This window comes from Anarrhichthys ocellatus, unplaced genomic scaffold (assembly GCF_004355925.1).
Source record: "Anarrhichthys ocellatus isolate YVR2014 unplaced genomic scaffold, GSC_Weel_1.0 scaffold58, whole genome shotgun sequence".
NCBI lineage: Eukaryota > Metazoa > Chordata > Actinopteri > Perciformes > Anarhichadidae > Anarrhichthys > Anarrhichthys ocellatus.
In genome coordinates this window covers 2,048,730-2,060,322 of record NW_022280088.1, presented here as the reverse complement: position 1 = coordinate 2,060,322, position 11,593 = coordinate 2,048,730, and the positions used below count along the sequence as shown (strand labels likewise).

At 41.2% G+C, this 11,593-nt stretch overlaps 2 protein-coding genes across 2 annotated transcripts in view; both read left to right on the top strand.

Moving 5' to 3' along the window:
• pdcd4a (programmed cell death 4a) overlaps positions 1 to 3,656 on the top strand; it is a 15,080-nt gene extending 11,424 nt beyond the window's left edge. The window contains exons 8-11 of the mRNA XM_031871407.1: positions 793 to 900; positions 1,762 to 1,872; positions 2,007 to 2,146; positions 2,496 to 3,656. Coding sequence (XP_031727267.1) covers positions 793 to 900; positions 1,762 to 1,872; positions 2,007 to 2,146; positions 2,496 to 2,547 — 411 coding nt within the window. The 3' untranslated portion in view covers positions 2,548 to 3,656. The remainder of the gene's footprint in view (positions 1 to 792; positions 901 to 1,761; positions 1,873 to 2,006; positions 2,147 to 2,495) is intronic.
• Positions 3,657 to 4,977: 1,321 nt separating this feature from the next.
• Positions 4,978 to 11,587, top strand: mogs (mannosyl-oligosaccharide glucosidase). Its single transcript, XM_031871402.1, has 5 exons — positions 4,978 to 5,172; positions 5,810 to 6,173; positions 7,501 to 7,724; positions 7,840 to 8,033; positions 9,091 to 11,587. Exons 2-5 carry the CDS (start codon positions 5,825 to 5,827, stop codon positions 10,859 to 10,861), a joined length of 2,538 nt encoding a protein of 845 aa, XP_031727262.1. The 5' UTR covers positions 4,978 to 5,172; positions 5,810 to 5,824; the 3' UTR covers positions 10,862 to 11,587.
• Positions 11,588 to 11,593: the final 6 nt, after the last annotated feature.

Here is an 11,593-nt window from a genome sequence, read left to right as displayed (position 1 = left end):
CCCCCCCCCCCCCCCCCCCCATGTTGTTTTTTTCCCCCCAGATGTTCGGACGACCACACATTCCCAGCTCTGTGAATTAGACCCAGAATTGACTTGTAGCTTTAACGTTTCTTTTACTGGTTGCATCTGTCAAGCTCCTCTTGAATCTCAAGTGGTGTGAGTAATTGGTCCATAAATAGTTTTAAAGCAAAATGGTTCATGTGTTATGAGTGACATAACAAATGAATACTAACAAATGAAGCAGAGAATAAAATATTCAAGCACAGCTCCAAAAGAAATGTTCATCTTTTTCAAGAAGACAGATGTGTGCTGAGTTTTATTTCCCAAGGAAGTCAGGTTATTGCTAGAATAAATCCCTTTAAATATATATATATACACACACACACACATACACACACACACACACACACACACACACACACACACACACACACACACAGCTCTTTGTACAGGACTTAAGCTCTCTTAAGTCCTGTGAATTATTTTTCCTTTATCCAGGGTGTGTTGAATCAAATACAGGTTTGCCCTAGATAAAGGCCAGGTACCTGCACTTAAACATGGACAATCCCGCATAATTAGCATCATATTTCTACAGCTCTAATCCATCAATATTCATGCCTCAATCATCACTCTGTTGCTCTGGTTTTCTCTTTTTAACAGTCTGTCCTTCTTTTAGTCTCTTCACAATAAATTCCAAAGGATATTTATTACATTCAGCTAACTTTTATAGGCAAAACAAGCAACCCTCTTCATTTTTTCATTTGTCTGTGCTTGTTTGTGTCGTTGTTCCAGATGAACCTCCTGCTCAAGGAGTACCTGATATCAGGAGACGTATCTGAGGCAGAGCACTGTCTGCGGGACCTGGAAGTCCCACACTTCCACCATGAGCTGGTCTATGAGGTATCAAAGACTTGATGTTATTGTGTCAGTCTTGGTTTGGTTTTTATTCTGTCATCACACACTTTTCCACATATTCACCAAGAAAACAAACAAAAGCTTTCTCCATGTTCTCCCCACATCATGATAAGATAACAGCTACACAGGTTCAAGTCTCTTACTGGTTAGGGACTGTCATTTCTGTTCTCTGCCAAGGTGTGTGTGTGTGTGCGTGTGTGTGTGTGTGTGTGTGTGTGTGTGTGTGTGAGGCGTGTCTCATTTGTACTGCATGTATTAACAGAGCTCAGCCCAAATTGATCAATCCAAAATAGAAAGGCACATTGCATAACAGGGAACGGTCTATCCTCCATACAAATGTAATTGCTTCGGGATTATTTACAGGGTGTAGCTGTAAAGTAAAGGCAATAAACTGAGTGGCATCTTATTTTGTAAATAAAAACGTGTGATTATGTGTTGGTTCCAAACGGCCAATCAAGTTTTCAGTTTTTATTTTTTATTTTTTTGGCCTCAGTTGTGTACAAATTACACCATGTACTGTTGCATAGCCAGGTGGAATTTGTTCTACACATGCAGCACATTTAGAAAGGATTCACCCAGCTGGACTTTTTCAGAGTTTCATTATCTACAAATAACCACAAATTAAATGTGTTTTTGTTCAAATATGTTTGTTAAATGTTTAAATACTGCACCTTCTCTTTTCTTGCTATAAACTAACGTAAAATGGCAAATACTGCCACCATGTGGTTAAACGTGGTCATTGCACATCTGTATTGCTCATTGACTTTTCATTATTAGGTGATAGACATTAGATGGCAGCAGAATACTCTTTCTTACACATTCTATATGTTATATCATTTTTTTCAGGCTGTAGTGATGGTGCTGGAGTCGAAAGGAGACACTGCCAGTCACGTGATGATAAAGCTGCTGCAGTCCTTCTGGAAAACAGGCCTCATCACTGTGGATCAGATGAACAGGGTCAGTGCCTTGCGTTTAGTTTTTTTTGTATCATTTTCTTTATTAAGGACATGATTTGCATATCGGATGAAAATTCATGTGCGTTCCACCTTGTAGTCATACTATCCATTTTATATGCTGCTTCTTCCATGTAGGGTTTCCAGCGTGTCTATGATGAGCTCCCAGAAATCAGCCTTGATGTGCCACATGCCCACTCTATCATGGAGACCTTTGTGGACCTCTGCTACCAGGAGGCCATCATCACCAAACAGCTGAGGGATGCATATCCCGCCAGGTGAGTTGGCCATTTCTCACCACTTTAAAACATTGTTTTATTTTCATATCGCCATAATTAAATCATTCCTAATGGCTGGTGTTATTTTATTGTCAACAAATATCATGAAAATAAGAAAACCAAAAAGTGTAAGTGTTTAATGAAGAATTATGTCACTCAGTACAATAGTGTGGCTCATTGATCTGGTTGGGTTTTTAAGTTTTTGAACACCAATGTAGCTCTATGGTACAGAGAAATAACCTATATCGAGCTTTGACAACAGAGAGATTGTTATTAGGATCAATTCATTTTTGGTTTTGGGGTTTTTTGGTCACTAACATGTTTCTCTAAACTCTCTTTCTTCCACTAGAGGACGAAAGCGTTTTGTGAGCGAGGGAGATGGAGGGGCAATAAAGAACTAATCCACAAGATGAAGAGCAGCAGCAGCAGCAGCAGCAGCAGGAAGAGGAGGAGGAGGAGGAGGAGGGGGGGGGGTGTCTACAGGTTGTTAGACCCAGATTCCGCTCCAGCATGTTTTCCTCTGAAACCAGGCATGCTGGCAGTCTTAAGTTTCCTTGTTCCTTCCCAATAATGTTGTCATTACACAAACCAGCATTGCCGTTTGGTGAAAGTAGACAGAAGCGTTGAGTTCCATTCATCTTGTTAATCACTGTTTTGGACATTTTCTTTTTGTAAGAAAGTTCTTTATTTCTTGGGTTGATGCACCCCTTTGTACCTGTTTCTCAAGAATAGTTTGAGTCAGAGCTGCAGAAAGACAGGTTGACAGGCAGGGGTGTGTGGGAGATGAATTTGGGTGTTTTGTCTCTGGCTTTGCTTCACCTGTTGCCATGTCTCTATTTTTTTTCCGTGTAAAGTGCTAGAAATGGAAAAAAAAGCACTTTGAAGACAGCTGATACTGTACAGTCGGTGAGCACTTGGTAATTTAGCTCAACAACAAAGATTTAACTTTTCCTTTTTTTTTTTCCTGCCACAAGTCATTTGAAATGTTTTCAAGGACATTGCGCTTTTTTTCTTGCATCTTGGGTCCCTCACACCAAACGTTCACTTTATTAAGCAAATCAAGATGTGTTTGGGTGGTTATTTAAAACTTGCATTAGGGCAAATATACTTTGGAATATTAAAAGAAATTGGGGTTTAATCTGTGTTTAAAAAAAAAAAAAAAAAAAAGAAGAAGAAAAGTAAAAAGATTGAACAAGCACTATTTTGAGCATTCAGATGTTGCTTGCAATAAATAAATCTACAGCTCACATGGTCAGAAATTGATTCCGGACAGGTAACCTGATGATACCCTGGAGAGCAGAATTAATCTGGGAATTGTCTTTAAACTTGTTTACCTATCTGATACATCTGTGAAATGGCAACCTCGGTTTATCTTGGAAGACTGTATGTTAAAGGCATATTCAGATATGCATATTCTTTTCCGCCACTGTTTGTAACAGTTTTTCATGTTGACGAATGTTAAAGATGTGGCAAAGAAATATATTTCACTCATTAAAAAGCAACAAAATTATGTTTCTGCATTTGTTTTTTGTGGTTATGCCAGCAGTATTGATGAATAACCAGGAGTAAGTGATTTGGCAAGTGTAGTAGAGATCAATCACCTTTGCTGATCAGTCAGTTGTGATCTATAATGTATACTTTAACCTTGTCCTGTACCTGTACCTTCTCTGTAAGTCTTAATGATCAGAGCAGGTGTAAATATGTTTATCTGTAACCAAGAAGCAGTTTAGGGCCAAAGCTTGGATTTGTTTTCTCTGACTCTTGACCCCATTTATGGTACATCTAAGATAACTGGCCATGGGTCATAACAGTTTTATTATGCTTATAGTGTAAATAAGTGGTCGAGGGACATTTGGAAACTGGTGTACTTCACAGGACACTCATTCTGGCATGTGGCTGTCTACTGTCCAATAGGTGCTATAATTGTTAGTTTTGTATTCTATCCAATCATCTTTGTACTATTGAGCTATTTGAACTATTTAGCTCGGCAAACTATTCACAACACACTCCTCTACATAAGGACTTAATTTGATAAATTTCAATTAAATTACATATTTACCTCTACAATGTTTTACTTGCATGGTTTGTTTTCTACTGTCTGTAGTATATTATATAGTCTTTAGTTGATGAGCAAGCAACAGGGTAATTGATAACATCACACACAAATACACTGGAGTACACGTTAGTGGTCAATTATATGCATGGAAGAAGGTCTCAATGCTTCCTCATAAAATCGTAAATGTGAATAAGGTTAAGGTCATAGATAATTACTCTGCTAATTACTACATGCATAAATGAAAAACAAACTTCTCCTATTGTGATGAAAATTCACAAACTTTTAAACCTATGTATGTTGACATTGATCTCACTCCAAGAAATTTTGACCCTTGAAGATGTCATTAATCATATCTTTAAAGACTTATTTGATCATTGTGGGTGAATGAGGTGGTTTTCAAAAACTCAAGAAAAGACAAATATATTTTTTTAAATAAATGTGGTTATGTTGGCAATTTTTTTTTCTTCTTAGAAATGTAAATTCAACAATAGAAAATCGAATTTTGTGGTTTTCTTGAAGGATGTTGTATACATTATATAAAACTACTTTCTAATTCGGCTGAAAAAAAGGCTGTAGGTTTTATAATACTCTTGTGTAGTGTGATTTACCCCTGGCTCTTTTGTTATTGTTCTGTTTGTATACTATCCCCTCTATACTGCATGTATAGTGTTTAATAAAAAAGTACACGTCAGTGAAAACGAGTGATATTTTTGTTTCCTAGAATGGTGAAGGCATGACCCGCCCTACTCTGCTCTGATTGGCTTAACCCTCTGTATCCTAACCAATCTCGCGCCTCTTGCCAAAACCTAACCAATCCAACCCAGAGCCTACGAAGGCAAAAGGTACTAGCCAATCATAGGCAGAGAAGGGCGGGCCATGACGTTGTCAAAGAAAAAATAATTGCCAACCAGGAAGTGGCTAGTAAGCTAGCAACGTAGAATGAGCAGCTGAGATTCTGGTACTTTGACAGGTTAGTATCTATTTACTCAATGAACATCAAGCTAAAACGGTCGACCTTCGCCGTATTTTCTATTTCCTTACCAATTAAAGCCACTTTATATTGCCACAACCGGTTGGTTTCGCTAAAAAGGAACGTTAGCATGACTAACGAGTAGCGTGCAACCTGCAGGCAACGTATTGCCGGGGTGGAGTGGCGATTTACCAACTGGATGTGTTCTGGTTAAAACGGGTGTAGGTGATTACTACTTAACGTTAATTAAATTGGAAACACTTTGCATAGAAGCAGAGTTTAATTAGCACGTGTCCTGCCATCATACTCCTTGCAATGTTAACCTAACAGTTAGCCTGATGTAACGTGAACTTAACGTACGTTACAGCTCATACTTACAACAGGAACGATGAGGACGATCTAGGTTATTATTATGATAGCGGTCAGATTCTGTATTGTACAAGTACAACAAGCCCGCACACAAGGAAGTCAAGTCATATTTATTTATGCATTATTATTTCTTTATGAAGGGCAAAAGCACAAATCAGTTTGTTGCTTGATAAGTGCAGAGCTTCAGATCCCTCCCAGTTTTCATTGACACTGCCACACACAAAGGTAGACTATTAAATACAAATGTCTTCCTCCCTGTTGTCTCCAGCTTCAGAAGGGCAGGATGGGTAGGCAGAGGAAGAGGGTGGTGACCGGTGAAGCTGTTCCCCTTCTGCGGAAAGACGAGAAGCTCCCTGCATTTCCCCGAAAAGAGAAGAAAAAGAAAGTTGATATTGGCAAAGTCTTCATCAACATCTCCATTGGTCTTGGCATATTCAGCCTGGTCTGGTTCTTTTACGCCCTCCACATGCGATCAAGCCTGGCCAAACGGGTGGTGACCCTGCACCCGTCCCCTCCTGTCCTGGATGCCAACAGCAGCAGTGCCAAGGTCTCTGCCGAGAGGTTCTGGGGCTCATACAGGCCTCAGGTCTACTTCGGCATGAAAACCAGGAGTCCCAGGTCCATTGTGGCAGGTAGGCTGACACGTTCAGTGTCGAGCTGAAGCTGTGCCGGTTATGTTTGATTTAGTTAACCAGGAGAATCCCTTTTGAAAATAAGAATCTTTTTTTCCAAGGGCTAGAACACATAGTTACAGACAGAAAAAAGGTACATTTAAAAACATTGTCTTCAGGAATCTGCTCCTAATTTGTGGTGGAAGAGTTAAAGGGAAAATCCAAACCAACTTAACTTTTTTGTTAAATATGTAAAGATCAGATATGAAAATGTTTTCATATTTCAGACTTGTTGGCTTTGATGACAAAGCAAGTAAAGGAGCATTGTTCACTCAGATTAATATTTAAATACACGTTTAACCTCTTAAACCCTACTGATGCTGCTGTGCAATACACTGAGCTTCATTTATCATTCTAGCAGAGTTCCTTAAGTTTCTAAAGATACTAATTTTATCAGGTAGAGTATTTGGGAAATTGACATAAAACAAAGCATCAATTTTAATCCAGAGCTCCTTCATGTTATGGAATGGTGAAGCTATAAACAACATGGTGTCTCAGGAGACCTGGATGTTAAATGTACCACTATAATACCAAAATCCCCGACAATGTTTAATGTGTTTGTGTGTTTGTATATTATGTATGTATTTGTATATTATGTATGTATATATAACTATATATGTGTGTATGTATATATAACTATATATGTGTACATGTATATATAGCTGTATATGTGTACATGTGTATATGTGTATATAACTATATATGTGTGTGTGTGTGTGTGTGTGTGTGTATATAACTATAAATGTATACATAGACAGTTTTCTCTGTTGTTGATGCTGTCTTTATTTTCATATCCACAGTAGAATCATGTCTCAAATCATTGGCACACTGCAGTCTGTTTTGAGGTGGATTTTCCCTTTTTAATATTAAATAGTTTGCACTCACAAAAACATTTGCTTCATAGCGCTAATCAAATATTTAATGTTTAATTGCACTAGATTGGGGAAATGGTGGGAAACGAGCCCAGGCACTTGACAAATTCAAGTAAATTTTGGCTTCAGTCCCTAGAGCTGTTTACCCGGTCAGTCAATTTGGACAACCAACATTGTTTATTAGGTAACAGCATAAAGTGGGCTACATTTGCCAATATTGAGTACCAACACTTAGTTCAGAACTGCTGTTCCCAAAACCCAGTTGGCCGGTAACTTGCTGCATGTATCCAGTGAGTTTTGTAATTTACCTTTTTTTCTGTGAGACAGCTGACTAGTTATTATTTTCCAAATTAAATATTTGTGCTTCCTCTGGTGTACAATACAACCAGATAACTTCCATCGTTATGTCTCCCCAGGTATGATGTGGATGCGTCAGTTTGCCGACATGGATGTAAACCTGAGGCACATCTGTGAGCAAGGGGATCGTTTGCAAGGCTATGGCTGGATGATGCATGATGGCATCACCTTTGGCGTCCAGGAAATCCGCGACAACGACTTCACACTGACGACAGAGTTTGTGAAGAGGATGGGAGGGGCTCACGGAGGAGACTGGACATGGAGGGTCACTGCTAAACAGCATGTGAGTACTGACTGTTTATTCAGCCTTTTGAGCAGATGTTCCCAAACGTGACCCAAATGAAAAATGTCTATTGTTAAGTTGTGATAATTGTAGGCTTTTTGTCTTTACCCACCAGAGCTCGGCCCCTCAAGCGCCAGTCATCTCCCTGTTGTTTTACACAGCAGCGGACACCCAGGGCTCCCTGGAGGCTCACGTTGAGGATAGAAACCGCCTCGCATCCATCACTGGTTCCTCAGAGGAGCTTGGAAACTTTAAGATCACCTTCCGGAAGCCGGTTACCGGGGAATTATCCAGTGCCAAATATGCAAGGTAAGTGCATAAATACAGGAGTGAATGGTTAAGTCGGCAGCAGTTTGAAAAGAGAGTGATCATGGACAAGACAGCTGGAGGAAGCATACTATAGTCAGTTTGGGGGTTATCACCTGCAACAATTGGTTGTTTTCTTTCACAGAATATTGTTCTGTTTTGCAATGCTGATCCCAATAGTTCAATTATCAATCAGTGAGTGCAGGAAAAGTCACGTGTAGATAAATGTCCATAGAAAAGGGAGAAGACGTTGTCATATAGCAGAGCTGATCAGAGGCTACATATGAGGAAAAGATGCATGACAAAAAAATAGCACTATTTGAGTGACCCTGAAGTCTGTTGCACCTCTCCTGAGTCCCAGTATCAGTCCTCTGATGATACTCGGTAGTAATGTCATGTTGTTAGTGACTCTACATAACGACATTGGTAAAAAAAAATACAACAAATCCGACCACTAGATGGCAGCAAAAGCAGGATTTGTAGCTTTGTTTCATCAATTTGTTAATCGAAAAAACACACTGGAGGAATTAGGTTTTCTTAATTCTGAAAGTTTTTTGAACCTGCAGATATATGTTAAATATACCATCTGAAAAGCAGCTCCTTTCCATAAGGACTCTTTTAGCTTTTTGTGAAATGCCACAACTGTCGGTTAGTTAGTGAAGACAGAAGGGTGATGTGCACCCTTTCAGTATTTTTTGTACTGAGTGGATCAGGACTATTCAGACTTTCATGAGGGCTTGAGAAGACCAGCATAGCAACATATAAAGGTACAGTATGCACTGATAGAAATGATAAGAATTGTTTGCATTATAGCTTATTGTAGAAAGATGGTTGTTGAACTATATGTGGGGTTTAACATGGTCACTTAACCTCACCAGTACATGTTTTTGGGACTCAGGTTATGACACAGTGTGCTTAGGCTTCACTAACATAGCTAGTGCAGTTGAGATAGACGACTTTAAAGATGATGTGATTGCTTTGATTTCACATCATTTTAAAACGCAATAATAACACAATATATAAACTCAATAATATTAACAACAGTTTCTTTTCTTTCCAGCTACAACTATCTTCAGACTGTCTCTCCTGGCTTGGAGAAGCTGACCGACATTGTGAAGCAAAGTCTGAACCGTAGGTTTGTCTACAGCTCTCCTTCTGGTGAGAAAAGGCATTACATAGCCGTAGACACCTACAAGCCCCCCCACCACCAAAACCAACAGAAAGCCGCCGACACGCGGAAAGAGAGTGACTTCGTGGTTCACCAGGTGACCGTCCAGACGCCATTCCAGATCGAAGTTCTGTTTGAGTCCGGGAGCTTCCACAGCCGTCCCAACCAGCTCGTGGGCTCAGTCATGACTCAGGAGCTGGAGAGGAGGAAAGCCGAGTTCGACTCAAAGTTCGAGAAGATTTTTGGCCTCGAAAGCAAAGGTTTTAGCCAGGCACACGTTAAGTTTGGCAAGGCAGCGCTCAGCAACATGTTGGGTGGAATGGGCTACTTCCATGGCCAGTCTGTGGTACAGTCAACCTACAATGAGTACCCGCTCCTGTACCCAGAAGGCGCTTTGTTCACCGCCGTACCATCGCGCTCTTTCTTTCCGAGAGGGTTCCTTTGGGACGAGGGCTTTCACCAGCTGCTGCTGAGCAAGTGGGATCCCCATGTGACAAGGGAGGCGATTTCCCACTGGATAGACCTGATGAATATGGAGGGCTGGATCCCACGCGAGCAGATCCTGGGAGACGAGGCTCGCAGTAAAGTCCCAGCTGAGTTTGTAGTTCAGCGCAACGAGAACGCCAACCCGCCAACACTTTTCTTAGCTCTTCAGGAGCTTATCGAACAGCTCTCGTCAAATCCAGAGAAGCCGGCATCTCGACCGACTTTGCCTTTCCTTCGGCGACTTTTCCCCCGACTGAAAACTTGGTTCGACTGGTACAACACCACACAGACAGGGCCTCTACCAAACTCCTACCGCTGGCGTGGGCGTGACAAGGACACAAATCTTTTCCTCAATCCCAAGACCTTGACTTCTGGGCTGGACGACTACCCCCGGGCCTCTCATCCGTCAGCAGATGAGCGCCATGTAGATTTACACTGCTGGATGGCGTTGGCCTCCGGCATCATGGCAAGTGTAGCTCGGCTTCTCGGCGAGCCCCATCACGATTACGAGCTGTCCCACCAGGTGCTCCGTGACAACGACCTAATGAATGAGCTCCACTGGTCAGATCAGCTTCGTGCTTTCAGTGACTTTGGCAACCACACCCAGGCTGTGTCCCTGCAGCAGGAGAAGGTGTACGTGCCTCCCGGACAACCTCGTCACCAGTTCCCCGTGGCGCGCCTCGTGCGCTCCGTCCGCCGGGCCCCCAAGCTGCAGTACGTTAACGCTTTGGGTTACGTTAGCTTGTTTCCTTTCTTGCTGCACATTCTTACACCGGATTCACCCAAACTAGAACACATCTTCCGTGACATGAGAGACTCCAATAAGCTGTGGACACCCTACGGCCTGCGTTCAATTTCTAAAGCCGATCCAATGTACATGAAGCGAAACACGGAGCATGACGCCCCCTACTGGAGGGGACCGATATGGATTAACATCAACTACTTGGCAGTCCGAGCCCTGCACCACTACAGCAACACAGAAGGGCCGCACCAAGAGAAGGCAGCTGCGCTTTATGAGGAACTCAGGACTAACATCGTCAATAATGTTTATAGACAGTATGTTGAAACAGGGTATATCTGGGAACAGTACAATGACAGCACTGGTAGGGGCCAAGGAAGCCACCCCTTCACCGGCTGGTCGGCCCTGACAGTGTTAATGATGGCTGAGCAGTACTGATGAACTGTTGGCTTCATGTCATGTTTTCTAGGATACTGGCCTTCATCTGTCTGGATGTGATTGAAAGAACATCATGATCAGGTGTGAATACAATGGGTATTGTCTGGTTGATGAAACTCGACAAACTGCAATTATAAGATCCAGCTGAAAAATAGGCATTTATGATCTCATTTCCACACTTAACCATTAATTAAAATACCAGGTTTCACAATGTCAAATGAGTTTAAGTGCAGCTACCCTGTCTTTACCTTATGTTTAGCCAAGCCCTGTCTTTAGTGCTTGGGTTATATACTCAAGATGCATTAAGGAAACACTTCAAAGGAACATTCGCCACCTTTTTTTTATGTGGACTTCCAATCAGTGCTGATGGTAAAAGTAGTCCACTTAAATATATTCCCCAGTGTGTGCCCCAGTTTTCACTACGTCTGATGAATTTACAGAATAAACTCACAAACGTTAATGAAGAAAATAGTCTTACACATAAAACCAAAAAATACAACCGGACACCTTCTGAAGTTTCTCTTTTACACCGAACGAAGACGAGCTTAATTGCCTTGTTAACTCATCGTAAAACACACTTTATTTAAACTAAATAGAAACAAAATACAACTCACCAAACATGTCCGGGTTGGTCTTTCCACTGTCCAACAATCAGCCACTGATTTGGTCAACATAAATCCTTAATTCACAGAGTTGGATGTGAAAATATGCCGACTCTTTAAGCTGGTTTCC